The 20097-nt window shown below is 36.6% G+C and overlaps 1 protein-coding gene across 1 annotated transcript in view; it reads left to right on the forward strand.

Annotated features, from left to right (window-relative positions):
• The window catches only part of EIF2B3 (eukaryotic translation initiation factor 2B subunit gamma), a 169278-nt gene that overhangs the window by 60091 nt on the left and 89090 nt on the right, over positions 1-20097 (forward strand). The window contains exons 4-5 of the mRNA XM_060140215.1: positions 2911-3070; positions 16118-16229. Of these exons, the coding sequence (XP_059996198.1) occupies positions 2911-3070; positions 16118-16229 (272 nt within the window). The remainder of the gene's footprint in view (positions 1-2910; positions 3071-16117; positions 16230-20097) is intronic.

The raw sequence follows: 20097 nt of genomic DNA on the forward strand, positions 1-20097 counted from the left end.
ATCCGGTTTTGTTTTTTTCTTCTAGTTTTACTCAATGGTTTTGGCTTGATTGAAAATGTTCTTATAATGACAGATTTCTGGGCTTTGCCATGGCTTGGTAATTGGGTTTTCTAAACTTTGTCTGCTTTAGCCAAGACTAATTGGCAGCAGTTTGAATTTTGAATTCCTGAGTATCTTGAATACTAAAGTGCTATCTTCTACTTTCCCTTGAAGACCTTGTATGTTTCCACTTGGTGGAAAATGCACACATTTGCTGTCCTTTAGAGCTGTGCTTTTTGCCCTTGACATTGCCCTGGTTCCTCTAGAGGAGCAGGCTTGGGATAAAGCTCACTGAGGACTGTTAGAATAGTGAATAGGGAGGTCTTTGGAGATGCCAGTTGGTCTCTGCAGAAGATGAGGCATACTGTGGTGTTAGAAAAGAACTGGTCGCCCAAAACACAAGGCAGCTGAGGGTTGGTGTGTCCCAGGAACTTTCAAGTTAAGATAAACAGTTGCTTCACAGTCCAAACAGTCTATGTTTATTCATGGTTTGTGGTCACACATGATCAGAAATACTTCTGGCTCTTAACAGTTTTTCCACTTTAGTAGAAGAACATTTGCATTTCTAGAATGGGCTTTTCATTTTTAGAATAAAAATAAAAAAATAGTCATTTAATTTTCTTCCTGTTACAACTTTTATTAAAATGTAAAGAAAAATAGATAGCATTACGAAGATGTAAGGATGATTTCATTTTCCTTTTAGACTTCAGTTTCTTCTTCCAGGATTTCTAGCTTTGGAAATGAAGTACAGTTTGTCAGCAGAGACTTTCCTTTGGAAGTGGAGTTGCAGAGAAGACGGGAATGTGTTTGGTCTCAGTGAGAGTGGTGCATTCTCTGGGAGCAGAGGCAGGAAGAGGGCCTGATGGAATAGCACCTCCATCTGTATCCCAGGCCCTGCCCTTTCAGACTGAAGCCTTTCTTTTCACGCTGAGAACAGATGGCAACCAGACACGGGGGAGGGCTCTGTTCCTTGTGCTCCTTGGGGATTTTGCATTCAGCTTAGCAAAAAGTCATCTAAAAGCAAAGAGGTGAATGAGGCTGCAGACTGTTCACAATTATGCAGGACTTGTTTGACCTACACTATGCTGATTTATTTTTTGCAGATATTGAATGATAACAGCATTTATTTTCCAAGACAACATTGTCACCACTTGAGAGGCATCTGCATTGGGGTTGTTTTCTTCACTGTGGAGTACACTTAATAATTAAATTTATTGTGGAACAGTCAGCTTGCAGAAATCAGTCATCTTATTAAAGAAACTTAGAAAAATAGAAAGGTTTTTTTTCTTCAACAAACTGTCATTTTCATTATAAAGAAATGGGGCAACTTCTGTACTGCTGTAAGTGACATGTCTTTAGTAAATGGTCCATACTTCCTCCTTTCTAAGCATTGTTAACAAGAAGTAGGATTCTGCAAGCTATTTCTTCCTTAGCTTGCATGTATGTGGGCTGATCTGTTAATGTTTGACAGTTCCTGGATGGTGAGCTGCAGACTTAAGGAATTTTTTTTTCCTAAGAAGATGATGTTTATAGGAACTTTTTTTTTTTTTTAGCTCAGTTAAGATCCAGAAAGAATTAAGAGAGCCTTAAGTAGAAGAGTAGAAAAAAATCCAAATTTGAACTTCTTAAACTTAAGAGGCCTTCAAAAGGAATTGTTTAAGCTACAAACAATGAGTTAGATGTAGAAAAGGAAATGACAGTTCTGGTACAGATTCTGTATTCGGAATAAGAAATTGCAGGCAGTAAGATAAGGCATTCTGATGGTTGAGTCACTTCCTGAGCAAGTATGATTCTTTGCTTTCCTAGAATGTAAGTTGAAATTATCTATATTTTCCCCGAAAGCAGGAATCTTGATTTTAAATTAAAATCTTAGAAAAGTTGGAGCCACTTACAGAAATTTCCATGTAGATATTTACTTTATTCTTAAATCTGGAATAATTTCCTCCAGTGTTTTTCAGACTTTTTAAAATAGCAGAACCTGTACTGTTATGAGGATTAAATGAGTGCTTTTATACATACCTGAGGTTGTATTATAATTGTTTATTAGCTAGACTGATTTTCCAAAGAAGGGCACATTATAATATATTCATGTGTTAGTTATTTCCTAGTATTGTAGAAAAGTGACTTTAAGTTTTTTTTAATTAATTTTTATGGTATTATAGTTGCATTACTATGTTGTGTTAGTTTCTACTGTACAGTAAAATGAATCAGCTATACATATACATATATCCCCTCCTTTTTGGATTTCCTTCCCATTTAGGTCACCACATTGCATTAAGTAGAGTTCCCTACTTATACAGTAGGGAACTCTCATTAGTATACAGTATGTTCTCATTAGTTATCTACAGTATGTTCTCATTAGTTATCTATTTTATACATAGTATCAATAATGTGTATGTATCTATTTTATACATAGTATCAATAATGTGTATGTATCAATCCTAATCTTCCAATCAAAGTGACTGCTTTAAAATAAAGTATTTCATAACCATATTGAATCATCAAACTTTGCCAAAGTGCTTTTTGAACTGTAAAGAGATGTATAAATTTAAGATCATTAACTCCATCGTCACAGAAATAGTCAATGTGGTAGTTTTCATACTCTGTTCCTTAGAGCCCAGGATTCCAGAGGTGCCTCAGGGACAGCAGCAGTAAGGCGTACACAGAGGGGAGGTAGGAATTCCAGACCCTCCCCCAACACAGCTCAATTAGAACGACCCCATTTATTTTACCTGTGCTACTGCTATAAAAAAGGTTTGAGGGCAAGTGTGCAGTTTGTGTTCTTTGAAGACGTTGTAAGTTTATCCTGTGATGATTTGTGTGATCCATTGTCCTTTGTGATATTGACTTTTCCCCTTCTCCATTTGACAGACAGATGTACTGGTCCTGAGCTGTGATCTGATAACAGATGTTGCCTTACATGAGGTAGTGGACCTGTTCAGAGCTCATGATGCATCGCTTGCTATGTTAATGAGAAAAGGTCAAGATGGCTTAGAACCAGTTCCAGGTCAAAAGGGGAAAAAAAAAGCAGGTAAGGAGACTAGAGTTTGATTTATTTGTTTGTTGGGTTCTTATAATTATTATTATCATTCATGCTTTCACTTAAGAAACATTTATTGAGAACTGACTCTACTATGCTAGAGGTTGATGACATAAAGTCAAATAAGACACAGTCCCTGATTTGAAGAGGCTTATAACTATTGATTAGATTCTGTACCATCCAAGAGGCTTTTGTCTGCAGAGGAGCACTCAGAACTGTTTGCATTGTGTTTAAAACTCAAATAATTGAATACATATACTAAGAAACCAAAAAATCTAATTTAAAATCAATGTTTAAAAATAATTAAAATTTGATTACAAATTAAATTAGATATCTTTAAGCAATTAAAATTATTATTAAAAATTTAGTATGTTTGATTCTAGTAGTGGGTTATTTTTTTTTTAATCTTCAGAGAGTTATAGTAATCTTACCAGACCAAAAAGAAAAGGAATAATACTCTAGTCCAGCCAGGGTTATAGAATTTGCGTTATTGACTTGTTATTGATTTTTAGTTAAGGCATAGTTCATGACTGCTTTTCCCAGATTATTTCAAACCTGAGTCACTGATTCTATGACTGGGCTACTTTTAATAACTGAACTTATGGGACTTCCCTGGTGGCACGGTGGTTAAGACTCTGTGCTCCCAATGCAGGGGGCCCGGGTTCGATCTCTGGTCAGGGAACTAGATCCCACATGCATGCCACAACTAAGAGTTTGCATGCCACAACTAAAGAGCCCACGTGCCACAACTAAGGAGCCAGCGAGCAGTAACTGAGGACTCTACATGCTGCAACCAAGACCTGGTGCAACCAAATAAATAAATAGTAAAAAAAACCAAAACTGAACTTATGACCAAAAAGCTTTGTTAGATCATACTTTTTATATAGGTTTTAGTTTTTCCTGGAATGATGTGTTTTTTCCCTGGAGTTTTTCCCTGGAATGATGTGTTCTTTAGGTTTTTCTTTAGGTTTTTTTTCAGAATTATGTAACCCATTGTCCTGTCATTATATATTGATACAGTCTGTTGCAATTATTAGAAGCTATGTATGGCTTATTAGTATCTGACTATTATTAATAGAGCCACCTAGAATGTTCATTCCTAGGATTTAAGTAATGTAGTTTGTACTTTCAGCTCTCTTCTTCAGGGCATTTGGTTAACTTGTAATTTTGGATTATAGCATTGAAACTTCTTTCTAGTTGCTTTTTCTGTGAAAGCAATCATTGGTGCAGATCAATTGTTGAATCCTCTTTCTACCTTGTTGTTATGTATGCTTCTCATGTGGATTAGTCCTTTTGTTCTTGACATAGTTTCTACTTCTGTGAGGTCTGGTTTACTTACTCACAATTCCCTGTATTCAGCCTTTTCTACCTATACAGATAAAAACAACTGTGTATCCAGACTTTATAAACATATGTATATTTTACAAATATTAATGTTTTCTTTTTTTCACACTCCTCTACTTATAACAATTTAAAAAAATCAAATACCCTACTATAGTTACTCTTCTTGGTATTATAACTTTTTATTACATTACATATTAGCCTTTATCTCTTAAGTATCATTATAAATGTGTAGCTTTTCACAATTTTATTTTAAATTAACTGTAACTATTATCTATCTATTCATTTTTAAATGTTTCGATGCTTAGCACAGGGAGATCAGCTCGGTGCTTTGTGACCGCCTGGAGGGGTGGGATAGGGAGGGTGGGAGGGAGGGAGACGCAAGAGGGAAGAGATATGGGAACATATGTATATGTATAACTGATTCACCTTGTTATAAAGCAGAAACTAACACACCATTGTAAAGCAATTATACTCCAATTAAATAAATAAATAAATAAATAAATAAATTATGGTATACCCATTCAATGAGAAAAAAAAAATGTTTTGATGCTTAAGTTGTCACAGCGTGGTTAGTGGAAGTCCCTTTATGTTGGCTCTTCTATTCTCTTTGAAAAGGTATGATGTATACTGGTAACTTGCTGTATGGTTATAGTGTGAGTATGGAGGGCAGGGAAGCAGGAAATGGTACTGGAGAGAATACAGGGATTAGACTAAAGAGTTTGAACTTTATCCCCAAAACAGTGGGGAGTTGTTTGAGGAATTTTAAACAAGAAAATGTCATAATCAGATTTGTGTTATAGATTTTTCATTCTTAACATGAAATTTTGAACTCCTCAATATCTATATTTTGTTATGTTTGACAGCTAAGTTTCACCTAAATGAGTTTTAAATTCTTACCACGGAATGCTATGCATTTCAGTGATAAGCACTTTTTTAAAAGAATCCTGAATTTCTCATTGTGTATTTGGCTGCCTCTTGGCTGCTCTTATGTGCCAGAACAGCCTGCAGTTCTCTCGTTCTCAGATATGGTTCAATAGTCTAGGTCCCTTAGGTCCAAGTTTCCCAAATTGTGTTCTTACTGGCTTATTGGAGAATGCCTAATGGCTAGATGTTTCAGGAGCCATCGTTCTCCCTGTTGCCACTTCCTTCTCAGATTTGTAGGAGCTGTAGATACTGAGGAGGGCAGGATCAAACTTATGTTTGGATTTTTTGGACTGTTGTTTTTTTCCTGCTACAACCCTTTACACATGATGTTCTCTACCAGAAATGCTCTCCCCTTACCCACAACACATGCACTCTAAATCCAGCTTAGCCTTCAAGTTATTTGCTGAGAGAGTTCTTCCTTGACCCTCTAATATGAAATTATAGTCCCTTGTTTGCCTACATATGGCAGCCCTACTCTCTTACTCTCTCCTCTACTGGACTATAAGCTCCGTGAGAATAGGGGTCATGTCCAGTTTGTTCACTTTATCCCCAGCGTCTGGCTCAGTTATGGCCGGTGGTGACCAGTCAGTAGATATTAGTGAATGGGTTGAAGGGCCTGCCTATAAAGGTAGCTCTTATTGCCCCTGAGGTAAGAGAAAGTAAATTCAAGCCCTTGCTGTTTAAATCCTAAAAATTTGAGTCTGAGCTGTAGTTAGATTCATGAGTGGGTATTATAAGAGCCTGAGTTTCAGCAATATAAGTTTAGCAAACTGACACTACATTGCCTATTAATTTTTTTTTCTTTTCTTCTCTTTTTTTTTTTTGCCACACCACGCAGCTTGTGGGATCTTAGTTCCCCGACCAGGGATTGAACCCGTGCCCCCTGCAATGGAAGCATGTAGTCCTAAACACTGGACAGGGAATTCCCATTGCCTATTAATTCGTGTTTAGAAATGTTTTCAAGATTTTTAAATTAAACAGCTACTGCTGTAGCATGGCTGTTAAAAGCACAGGTTCTGGAGTTCAGACTGGGTGGGCTTCAACACTCAAAAACTGGTGGTCTTGGACAAATTGTCTAACTGACCTGAACTTCATTTTCTTCAGCTGTAAAATGAGACTGAATCCTTTGGGGATTTTTGTGTGAGAATTAAATGAGATGTTTGTAAAGCATGTGATCTGCTACTTGACACTATAGTTGGCCCTTTGTATCCCGGTTTCGCAATATGGATTCAACCAACCAGTTGTGTAAAGATAATTAATTTTCACTTACCATCCCTTGCTTGTTAGAAAATCCAAGATTTCCTTCTTTCTCAATTTCAGTGAGAACATAGTATGTTTATTTTGCTTAATTACAGATTAACATGTTTACTAAGGGGCTTTTTTTTCTGGACATTCCTGTGTGCAAATGTTTAATGCTACTATGATTTTATGACACAAATTATTGACTATTATCTCTATAGTTCCACCGTGTCTCTTGGGATATATGAAATGGAAAAAGTTCTAGGAAATTATTTTTTAACATATCCAGTTCACTGTAATATTTCTAAAACTCCTTCCTAGTTCTCAGAGTTATATACAGCTTTGGTTCAGACTAGAACTAGTATATATCAAAGTGCTTAAGAATCTCAGAAGTGAAAGCTGTCACTTGATTGTCACCTCTCAATCAGCTTAGCTCCCTCTGTATTAACAAATGCTGGCAGGCAGTTCTGAGCCTGTATTTCTTTTGCTTCAGCTTCCTTGATTTTTCTCAAAGCTCTACTGAAAAAAAAGAAAAAAAGCAAAAACCTTCTATTCCTGCTTAGGCTTCTACTTATCTTTTTTCTCTTCTTAATTCTATTCGCACTGCCCCCCCTTTTTTTTCCTAATTATATCCAACAGAAGTGACTTGAAATCCCTGCATACTCAAAACTGAAATTCTTGTGATTGAGGAAACAGTATACAGAAATAAGTTCAAATATGCTAGAAATTGTGTGTCACAATGTGACAAGTACAATAATAGGAGCATGTACAAAATACAGGGAACAGTTTAATGTCTTAGTTACAGGGAAATATGTTTTAAAGACATGATATTTGAAAAAAAGGAGTTGAGCAATTTACTTAGGTACAGATTGGGTAGTTGGTATGAAATCAGATCCCTGACTAACAAATGCATTAAATTTTGATGTAGTCATTGAATTTAGGACATACTATGTATAAAATCTATGCTAAGTCCTATATGAGAAACATAAATAATCAAGGTTTGCTCATAAGGTAAAATCCAATGAATGGGGCTAGGCAGTTTTGTTATTTACCAACTTTTATATCCATCTATGGCCTAACAGCACTTTGTGGATAGTTGTTCAATATCACATCAGTGGTAAGTGGTAGAATCAGAACTTGAACCCGTGCCTTCTAACTCCATAGCCTGGGCTTTCTACTTCTTTTTTTTTTTTAATTTAGTTTTAATTTCTATCAGTGTTTTATATGCCCATAATTTTTAAAGTAATGTAATTCTCCAAGGTATAATAAATAGCAACCCCCATCTTGTCTCTCTTCACCTCACTCAGAGGCAGCCACTTTCAACATTTTTAGCTAATTTTTTTCACATTTAACCCCACCTCTCAAATAACATGCTTTTGTTCGTTATGTCTTGATATTTTTAGTTTTAGGAATTATCTATTTACTTCCTACTATGAAAGTTAAAGATTTAGTTCTATTTTACCACACCTTCTGCCCCCACCACACGCATGCAAACTTCCAGTCTCCTCAGCTTCCTAATGTAGTTACTTATATTGCAGTGTTGATTAACTGAATATCTGAGGTTTACATTATTTTGAATGTATAAATGGTATTCACAGCTGAACCTGTAGTATATTGTTACTTTTCTCTTTCTTCCTTTTATTTTCCTAAAAATTAATTGTCTCATTTTTCATTTGCTTTATTTTCTATGTATTTATTACTAATTCAGCCTTAACCCCAGTTGTGTGAGTTTCCTCTCATTACTTTCCAACACTGTTTCCCTCAATTTCAAATTCTTAAAGATCTCTCTCCTAGATTCTGGACTAGTTGCTCTGCTGTGTAACTGTCATTTTAGGTTCACCCTTCACTCTCATATCTTGAACCTCATAGTTTCCTCTTTCTTTGTTTATATCCACTTTTTTGCAGGGGGCGGCTGGGTATAAACTTCCCTTGGAAATCCTGTCCCCTCAAAATTTTGAAAGTCTTATTTCAGTATCTTTTAGCTTTTCTCTTAAGTCCAACACCATTGTGATTCTTGATTCTTTTTGTATGAGACCATTTTTTTTCCTTTCTAGAAGCTTATAGGATCTTATTGTTTCTAAACTTCTAAATTTCACATTGATATGCCTTAATATAGTTTAATGTCATCCCCTGTGTTGGATGCTAATGGGCCTTTCAATCTGAAAATTCAAGTCCTCAGTTCTAAAAATTTTTTCTCAGATTAATTACCTTTAAAAAAAATTAAGTGAACTAATACGTTTCATGTTCTCTTAGACTGTAATTCTCTATTTTGTTTGCCTGTTTTATTTTCAGTGATGTATAGTTGGTTTACAATATTATATAAGTTTCAAGTATACAACATGGTGATCCACAAGTTTTAAAGATTATACTCCATTTATAGTTATTTTAAAATATTGGCTATATTCCATGTGCTGTACAATATATCCTTTTAGCTTACTTATTTTATACATAGTTCTTTGTACTTCTTAATCCCCTACCCCTATCTTGCCCCTCCACCTTCCCTCTCCCCACTGGTAACGACTAGTTTGTTGTCTATATCTGTTAGTCTATTTCTTTTTTGTTATATTTTCTTTTTTGTTTTATGTTTTAAATTCCACATGTAAGTGGTAACATACAGTGTTTGTCTTTCTCATCTGACTTATTTCACTAAGTAAGCATAATACCTTCCAGGTCCCTCCATGTTGTTACAAATGGCAAAATTTTCATTCTTTTTTGTGGCTGATTAGTATTCCATTGTGTGTGTGTGTGTGTGTGTGTATATATATATATATATATATATATATATATATATACACACTACATTTTCTTTATTCATTTGATGGACACTTAGGTTGCTTCCATATCTTAGCTGTTATAAATAATACTGCTATGAGCATTGGGGTGCATGTGTCTTTTCAGAAATGCAAATGAAAACCACAATGAGATGTTACCTCACATCTGTCAGAATGGCTGTCATTACAAATAACAAGCTTTGGCAAGGCTGTGAAGAAAGGGGAAACTTTGTACACTGCTGGTGGGAATGTAAACTGGTGCAGCCACTGTGGAAAACAGCATGGAGGTTCCTCAGAAAGCTAAAAATAGAACTACCATATGATTCAGCAGTTCCACTCCTGGGTATATATATCCAAATAAAATGAAAATACTAATCTTTTTTTTTTTTTAACCCACCACTCAACTCAAACTTTAAAACGTCTACCAATGTGATCTTACCAACCCTCCCAACTCACTATTGTCCCCATCTAAGGGGATCAACACCTTACTAAATCTTGTTTATCTTTTTTTTTTGGCTTTCCTTTATCTCAGCTTTATGTATTCTAAAAATATATATTGATATATATGTATTTTTAAAATTTTATTTATTTATTTTTGGCTGTGTTGGGTCCTTGTTGCTGTGTGCAGGCTTTCTCTAGTTGCGGCGAACAGGGGCTACTCTTCATTGTGGTGCACAGACTTCTTATTGCAGTGGTTTCTCTTGCAGAGCACGAGCTCTAGGCATGCGGGCTTTAGTATTTGTGGCACGCCAGCTCAGTAGTTGTGGCTCACGGGCTCTAGAGCACAGGCTCAGTAGCTGTGGCGCACAGGCTTAGTTGCTCTGTGGCATGTGGGACCTTCCCAGACCAGGGATTGAACTCGTGTCCCCTGCACTGGCAGGCAGATTCTTAACCACTGTGCCACCAGGGAAGTCCTGATATATTTTTTAGTTGCTTCTAATTTTATTTAAAAAGATAGCATGATGGATGTAACCTACTGGGACTTAACTTTTTCCAGTATTGTATTACAGGCAGCTACAGTTTCTTCATTTTGAGTGCTATACAAAATTGCACTGTATAAATACACTACAGTTTATTTATTCACTTTTCAAGCAATGGGGGTTTAGATTGATTCCAAATTTTTGCTGTTGTCACCAGTGCTGTTATGAACATTTATGTACATATGTTTAATGGGCACATGTAAGAGTTTCTTAATAGAATTGCTGGGTCATAGAATATATGAATGTTCAATTTTGGGGATAATGGTAAACAGTTTTACTCTTTTCCAAAGTGTTTATATCAGTTTCCCCAACTACCAGAGATTTAAAAGAATTCATTGCTCCATCTACTCTCCAGCACTCCGCGTTGTCAGATTCTTTGCGTCAGTTGAGCAGAAGTAAAATGGTATCTTATCTCATTGTGATCTTTGTGTACATTCCCTTGGTCTCTCGAGGTTGAATATTTGTTCACTGGTCATATTTATTTTCTCTTCTGTGAAATGCCTGTTTATATATTTTGCCTAGTTTTCAATGAGTTATTTGCACTTTTCTTACTGATTTGTATTCTTACCGCTCGTTTGTCAGTTGGATATACTGCAAATATAGTTTCCCAAAAGAAAATGGGAAAACTTTTCTCACTTTCTTTAAAACGTCTTATGAACAAAAATTCTTAACTTTAATATAATCAAATATACCAAAAAAATTTTTTTTTTCTTTGAGGTACGCGGGCCTCTCACTGTTGTGGCCTCTCCCGTTGCGGAGCACAGGCTCCGGACGCGCAGGCTCAGCGGCCATGGCTCACGGGCTTAGCCGCTCCGCAGCATGTGGGATCTTCCTGGACCGGGGCACGAACCTGTGTCCCCTGCATGAGCAGGCGGACTCTCAACCACTGCACCACCAGGGAAGCCCATTACCAAAATTTTAAAAGCATCTTTTGTGTCTTGAACTCCCTACTGCAAGTTCTGAACAATGTTAACTTATATTTTCTTTTTTTTTTAATTATTTAATTATTTATTTATTTTTGGCTGCATTGGGTCTTTGTTGTGGTGCACGGGCTTCTCATTGCGGTGGCTTCTCTTGTTGCAGAGCATGGGCTCTAGGTGCACAGGCTTCAGTAACTGTGGCTTGCGGGCTCCAGAGCGCAGGCCTCCATAGTTGTGGCACATGGGCTTAGTTGCTCCGCAGCATGTGGAATCTTCCCGGACCAGGGCTCAAACCCATGTCCCCTGCATTGGCAGGTGGATTCTTAACCACTGTGCCACCAGGGAAGTCCTTAACCTATTTTCTAATAAGAATTTTAAAGATTTATGCTTGACACATAATTCCTTGATCCAAATAGAATTGTGTCTTGTATATGGTGTGAGTTTGGCATCTAGTTTAATCTTGTTTTCCATATAGATGTCTCTTTTTCCTTCCTCCATTTATTAAATGGACTCTCCTTTCTCCAAGGAGAAAGGGTGAGAATCTTCTAGCAACACATAAGTTATGAACTTATGTAACCTAATCACAAAAGTAACATCTGATTACTTTTGCCACTTTTTGTTGGTAGAAGCAAGTAGCCAGGCCAGCCCATACTCAAGGGGAGGGGATACAGAAGGGTGTGCATGCCAGGAAGCAGTTATCATTCTTAGAGCCAGCCTGCCACAGCTGAACTCACGAGTATGTCTAGGGCCTTAGCTGTGACAGCTGAGTTTCTCTTTCCATTTAGTCTCTTATACAGGAGGCTAGCCCAGACTTGTTCACATGGCAGCAGCAGCAGCAGGTTCTAAGAGAATAAGAAAGAAGCTACAAGGTCTCTTGAGGCCTAAACTCAGAACTCACACCGTGTTACTTCCTCCGCACTCCTGTTAGTCAAAGCTAGTCGCTAGGCCAGCCTAGATATAAAGGATAAGGAACTAACCTTACTAACCTCACTTCTTTTTTTTTTCTGTGGGCACTTTTTTTTCTTCAGATTTTTTTGTTGTGGTAAAAAACACGTAACATAAAATTTACCATCTCTTTTTAAACATAGTTCAGTGGTAATAAATACATTTATAATTTTGTGCACCCATCTCCACAACTCTTCTCATCTTGTAAAACTGAAACTTCATAACCATTAAATATAAATCCCCATTTCCCCCTCCTCCCAGCCCCTGGCAAATACCATCTGTTTTCTGTCTGTATGATTTTGGCTACTTTCAGTACCTTATATAAGTAGAATCATACAGTATTTGTCTTTTTGTCACTGGTTTGTTTCACTTAGTATAGTGTCCTCAAGGTTTATCTATGTTGTAGCGTATTTCAGGATTTCCTTCCTTTTTAAGGCTGAATAATATTCTCTTATGTGTATATACCACATTTTGCTTATCTATTTAATTCATAGGTGGACATTTGGGTTGCTTCTACATTTTAGCTATTTTGAGTAATGTTAAGGACATGGGTGTAAAAATATCTCGTCAAGACCTTGCTTTCAATTATTTTGGTTATATACCCAGAAGTGGAATTGTTGGATCATATGGTAATTCTGTTTTTAATTTTTTGAGGAACCACCATACTGTTTTCCACAGTGGCTACCATCTTACATTCTCGACCCTATATCTTGATGGACAAAGCTACAACAAATTTGTAACCCTTTTAAATCTACTACATAGACTGTTAGTTTTGATTTCCTAATGTTTTGTTTTGCCTGTAATTTTCCTTTGTCATATCTTTGTCTGGTTTTAGCATCAGAATCATCCTGGCCTCATAAAATGAGATGGAATTCCCCACTCCAAACATAATGCCTGTCACTGGGGTGGTGCACAAATATATTTATTAGTTGAATGAACGAATGAATAAGTAAATGACTGTAGAGGAGACAGAGAAGTAAAAAACAACTGGAAAAATATATGAATAGTTGATTATGACAGAATTTTTTAAGATGGAAGTTCATAGTTTTAACTGCCTTCTTAACCTTATTTGTGTAAATCTTTCTCTTAGGATGGACATTCTAATGTTCTTGCTCTGCTTTCCAAGTGGAATTCACTTTGTTAAAGCAGAACAGAAAGAAACCTGTCCAAGTTTCTATAATTTGTGTCATATTCTGAGGTCCCAGTTACTATGGTAGCTACAAAGAAGCAAATACAAGGAGGGGGGCCTGAGAGTGAGGGAAATGTGACTGAAGTGCAACATAGCTGAAAAATTGACTTGGAAATTATTGCTCCCAGGACAGTCAGTAATTCAAGGTTTTTTGTGGGCCTAAGGAGTTGGATAGGGTAAGCACTCCAAATATATCCAAAAATAACATCTCTGTGTTATTTCTTTTTAAAATGTTGCCTCATAATCAGAGCTTTGCAGACTTTGTTATATTCTCAAGTTTGCATGTAATGGATGAATTGATATGTGTCAGAGTTGCTGTGTGACATTTGAAATTCTCTGCAAAATTTAGTTTCAATTGAAATTCTCTGTAAAACTTACCTTCAAATTGGCATTATTTACCCTTCCTTCTTTGGCGTTCACTTATCTTGGTAATTAGAAAAAAACAACATGTAATTTTTTATGATAGTTTCTCCCTATTCAGATTAAAACACTGCCTATGAGATAACCAGAGACTATCTGAAGGAATAGATGCTTTCAAGAACCTGAGCTAAACACATTATACACTTGAGTAAAGCATTTGGTTTTAGGTATATAGGCAGCTGCAGCCAACAGGGAAGCGTGTTCAGTTATATAGTAGCCATTGTCTGTCAATAGGAGGTAGACAAATTCATCTTTAGAGATACCATTCTTCCTAGAGCTCAACTTTTAGTTTCTCCCTTTCAAATAGGTATTAAATCATTGCTTTATTTGATTGTTGTGAAGATCAAATGAGAGTATGTATTTTGTTTAATTGTTTAAACTTAAACATTTTATTTAATGTTTTAGTTAATAGCACTAAATAGAGCTTTACAAATATTAACTCATTTAGTTCTAAAAATCCTGTGAGGTAGGTGTAGGCACTATTATCCCCATTTTACAGGTGAAACTGAGGAATGGAAGTTTATTATCTTGCTCAAAGAGATACAACTAATAAGTGGGATTCATACCCAGGTGGTCTAGCTTCAGAGGCTCTCTTCTTAATCCTTATGCTATGCTGCCTCTATGTGAAAATGTTTCTGTAGGGCTTCCCTGGTGGCGCATCGGTTGAGAGTCTGCCTGCCAATGCAGGGGATACGGGTTCATGCCCCGGTCTGGGAAGATCCCATATGCCGCGGAGCAGCTGGGCCCGTGAGCCATGACCGCTGAGCCTGCGCATCCGGAGCCTGTGCTCCACAACAGGAGAAGCCACAACAGTGAGAGGCCCGCTTACCGCAAAAAAAAAAAAAAAGAAAATGTTTTTGTAAGCTATAAATAGATACTGTATGGATGTTAGTAGCAGATTTTATTAAATGTTCAACACTACACTAGATGTTGTGGGAGATCTAAAGGAATCGTAAGTCTGCCATTGAACAGTGTGTAATCTTGTTGGGGGAAAGAAATATATAACACAGAAGACAGCAATAATATGGCATCCTATAAGATCATTGTCTACTAGAGAACTCTCCACATCCCATACACAGCACAAAATCTAGTGCATAGTAGACATACAGTTAATGTTGGTTAAATGTGGATGTCCTTAAATACTATTCCCATTTTCACAGTGAGCAAACCTAGGTTATTACTTACATTGAAACAGTTGCACTTTCTTTCTGTGCCATGCAGTGGGCTTGTGGTTCATCTACTTAATTTGGCCAAGCAGTATCTTGACTGGCCCTCATTTTTTTTTAACTGTTAATTTTTTGATATTTACTTGTTTAGGTTTTATTTATTTATTTATTTTTATTTTTTGCTGCATTGGGTCTTCGTTGCTGCATGCGGGCTTTCTCTAGTTGCAGTGAGCGGGGGCCACTCTTAGTTGCGGTACGCGGGCCTCTCATTTCAGTGGCTTCTCTTGTTGCGGAGAACAGGCTCTAGGCACGCAGGCTTCAGTAGCTGTGGCACTCGGGCTAGTAGTTGTGGCTCATGGGCTTAGTTGCTCCACGGCATGTGGGACCTTCCCAGACCAGGGCTTGAACCCATGTCTCCTGCATTGGCAGGCGGATTCTTAACCACTGCGCCACCAGGGAAGTCCCCTACTTGTTTAGTTTTGACAAATAAAAATTCTGTATTTAAGGTATACAACATGATGTTTTGACATCATATGTAGATGTTGTGAAATGAATACCACCATCAAACTAATTAACATATCCATCACCTCCTTAACTTTTAATTTTTAACAAAATTTTACATTTACAGAAGGTTACAGGAGTAGTATAAAGATCACAGATATCCTTTACCCAGATTCCCCAAATGTTAACATTAACTCTAGTATTCTCCCACTTTCCCTCTTATAATATATATTCAATGTATATCTAATGAATATACAATATATTATATATGTAATTATTATTTTTCCGAGCTATTTATGAGAATAATTTGCAGATATGATTCCCTTTGCCTTTAATACATCAATGTGTATCTTTCCCCCACACCCCACAGTCTCTTAAAACAGAAAATTACATTGGTACCATACTTTAATCTACAGACTTTATTCAGGCTTCACCAGTTAACCTAATAATATCCTTTAGAGCAATACAAAAAAAAATTGACTGCCCATGTTTTAAACATTGTGGTGAGTATGTGTTACATAGCACTCACTCCTGTATTTGGTTCTAAGAGCAATGTGAGCAGGTGCCCTCTCCCCTGACTTAGTCATACAGGTGGGGCAAATGGCTTTGTTTGATTTTCCTTTTTTGTGTGTGATTCAGTGGAGCAGCGTGACTTCATTGGAGTGGACAGCACAGGAAAGAGGCTGCTCTTCATGGCTAATGAAGCAGACTTGGATGAGGAGCTGGTCATTAAGGGATCCATCCTGCAGAAGTAAGCCCTGGGGTTTTTCTTTTTGGCAATTCTCCTTGTCTTAAAACAAAATAAAACCACCCAGTGGATGGGAAAGAGGGAATGAAAACTAGATTAAACTGTGTGAAATTGACAAAAGTATGTGAATGTTTTCCCATGAGATAGGATGGAGGCTTTTCTTCACCACACAAGCTTAGCTTTTCCCTGTGTCTTTTGCTGCCAAGGTAGAATCAAATCCTGCATAGGAGTGGGGCAGAGCAGCTGTGGAGAGAACAGGGAACAGGACTGTCTTTCCAACAGTGTTATAGAACTTCCTTTTTTTTTTTAATTGTGATAAACACACAACATAAAATTTACCACCTTAACCATATTTAAGTGTACAGTTCAGTAGTGTTAAAAGTTTGTTGACATTGTTGTTAAGCAGATCTCCAGAACTTTTTCATCTTGCAAACCTGAAGCTCTGTATCCATCAAACAACAACTCTCCCTTATCTGCTCTCCCCAGGCCCTGGTAACCACCATTTGGCTTTCTGTTTTTCTGAATTTGACTACTTTTTGTCACTGGCTTATTTCACTTAATTAGTATAGTATCCTCAAGGTTTATCCACATTGTAGCATGTGTCAGAATTTCCTTCCTTTTAAGGCTGCATAAATTCCATTGTGTGTATACACCACATTTTCTCTATCTGTTCATCTATCAATGGACATTTGGGTTGCTTCCACCTCTTGGCTATTGTGAATAATGCTGCAGTGAACGTGGTTGTGCAAATATCCCTTTGAGATCCTGCTTTGAATTCTTCTGGATATATATCCAGAGGTGGGATTGCTGGATTATTTGATAGTTCCTATTTTTTATTTTTTGAGGAACCTCCAAACTGTTTTCCATTTTACAATCACACCAACCGTGATGAGGATATAATTTCTTCATATCCTCATCAAAGCTTGTTATTTTCTATTTTTTTGATAGTAGCCATTCTAATGGCTGCACATAGGCAACCTCGTCACATTTTCTTCAATCAGCATTTTATTGACTGCTTGCTCAGAAGCCACTATACTCAGAGCTTTACTGCCTGATGCCAGTAATAGGAATGCTTAATAAATGTTTGGAGGCTGGATGAAATGAATGTAAGAGGAGTAAATTGCGAAAGAAATGTCTTACTGGTTGGTGGGTTTTTTCCTGCTTGTTTGTTTGTTTGTTTTGCTATCCAGCACAACAGAGGTAGGAGACATATTTCAGAGTATATATTTTAATGAAAATGAAATTAAACTCTAGCTTCAGTTGGCCCAATTACCCCTATGGATAAGAGTTCTATATTAGAGCCTTGCATAGAAACACTTGTGGATTAAAGTGGATGCTTCAGATTGCATCACAGAGCTTCCTACTACTAGTTTCTAAGTAAATGTGAAAAATAAATTAATTTTAAAAATGGCAGAAATTTCAACAGTAGCAAACACAGTAAGATAATCAAACATAATAAAGCTTAAAAATTGGTGACCAAGGAAAGAAACAAGATTCTGGTGAGAAACAGAAAAGAATAACAGTAGGCTTCCAACTCCACCCTATCACCACTCCCCAGAAGCCATACCGATGTGTTAATGAAACCCTACAAATTCTCACTAATAGCTCCAGATGTGGAAAGAAGCAAACTGAGTACATATCTGTACATTTATCTTCTTCTGACTGAGAAGCAATGGGAACAACTGCTGGGGAATAAATGATGAAGCAGGGAGAATGAACAATGAGGTTGACTCTTTAACAGAAACAAAAGATCTAATCCTAAAAAAATGAATAGGTGAAATAATGTGAAGCTGGAGACTGTCCTTCCATAGGAATGGGGTAACCCCTTACGTATGTGGAATGAAACAAGAATATTTAACAGAATCTCAGGAAAGAGAAATAATTGGACAACGACTCTACAGTACCTTGGTGAGTTCCCTATACCCTTTCCATCCCTCCCACTCACATCATTCCCTGAAGCCATAGAAAAGTACACAGAATACAAAATAACCAGCACTCACATGGTAGCCAGTCTCAGATACATGAGGATGAGAGATAAGAATTCATCTATAATATATCAAAATAAATAAAACAAGCATGAACAAGACCAAAAGAATCAGTGTGTCAACTGTGCAAATGTATAGCAAAAATGAAAGCAAGAAAAATGCCCTGCAAAATAACAAAAACCTGTCCTGAGAAAAACATAACTCAGTAGAATAGAAAGAATTTCCTTACAAATATACAATTCTGCCACTGCAAAACAACTCAGTAGAATATGAATTTCATAAATAAGAGTTCAGTGATGAGATGATAAAACAACAAAATGAGATAAAAGAAGATATTATAGAACTAAGAAAATAAATTGAGGACCAAATAACTTAATTACAGAATTAATTAATTAAAAAATAGCAAAGAGCAGAACTGACACCACTGAAAATCAAATTATATACATAGAGGAAAAGTTTAAGATATTCAGTAATTTAGATGAAAATGAAAATAATTGAAATTAGAATCTAATAGAAATAAAAGACAAAGATGATTCAATATAGTTAACGTCTCTGAAATAGAGAACTGAACATGTGACCAAAAGATGCATTCAAAGATATAAGAGATTCTTAGTAAAGTAATTTAATTTAAGGATTTTAATATAAAGTTGTAAGGACTGGGTAAATATGACTTCTGAAACCCCACTAAGACAACAGTAAAGGGATTTTAGAAGGGTGTAAATCCAGAAGGCTAAAGAAAATGAAAAAGGAAATAGCAACAACAGAAATTGGGAAACAGAAAAGCAGGACAATTTAGCATACCTGAGAAAGCTGAATGCTAAGCCAGAAGTGGGGAAAGCTGAGATGCAAGCTGATTTGCACTATAAAACTCTCAAAAGAGTTAAGATTCAACAGCACCAAGTACATCTAGTAGTGAGGCTAAAAGCAGGATTACTTCAAAGTTTGTCTAAAAAGTAGATCCTTAGATTTCCTCCCCCAAACCTCACCACTCTAGTAAAAGGCTGGAGATTTATTCTCAGAAGAGGGTAAAATAGAGGCTCTCTGGATTGGGGCACCAGGCATGGATGATGTTGGAGGTACCATGCAGAAAGTGGGGATTAAGTGAATGTATGTTCTGGGGTTCTCAGCTTCCTTCTTCCACTTGGCTCCTAAATACTGGCAGCCGGGCTTACACATGTCAAACAAGCACATTAGAAGATTCTTCTCTGTGGTAGCAGAGTCCAAAAGGAGAGACCTAAATATATAGTCATCAGGGAGTTCCCAGCAGATAACATACTTCTTGGATCTAACTACATTGAATTTCAAAGTTGACAAAGTCCACCACATGTTCAGTGCTCCCAATCACATATTTATTGTGCCAGTCTTAGAAGTTGGACCCAAAAAAAGCAAGGATTACCAGATTTAGAGGCCAGAACAAATAAACAGGCGGGGAAAAAAAACAATAATAGGAAAAAAATCAACTTGAAGGAAACAGGGATTATGCAGAGAGAAAAAAACTTCAAAAAGGTAACATTTATTATTAATATTTGAGCATCTGAGTGCCACTGTTGTAGGAGCTAGGGACACAGCAGTGAACAAAGCACACTAAAATCCTTGCCCTCATTGAGAGATGAGAGAATATTATATTCACGAACCCAAAAGCAGGATGCTATATTTTAAAAGGAACATTTAGAGAACACGTAGTGCTGATATTAAAATGAAAAATTTAATAGAAAAGTTAGGACATTTTTTTGGAAAAATTTTTCACAAAGCAGAATAAAACAACAAATTGATGGAAAATAGAGAAATGATAAGAAGATTAAAGGAGCAGCCAAGGAGGTCCAATATCTGAATATTAGGAGTTCCAGAAGGAAAAAACAGAGAAAATAAAGGGGGAAGAAATCATC

The sequence above is a fragment of the Lagenorhynchus albirostris genome, chromosome 2 (assembly GCF_949774975.1).
Source record: "Lagenorhynchus albirostris chromosome 2, mLagAlb1.1, whole genome shotgun sequence".
Classification (NCBI taxonomy): domain Eukaryota; kingdom Metazoa; phylum Chordata; class Mammalia; order Artiodactyla; family Delphinidae; genus Lagenorhynchus; species Lagenorhynchus albirostris.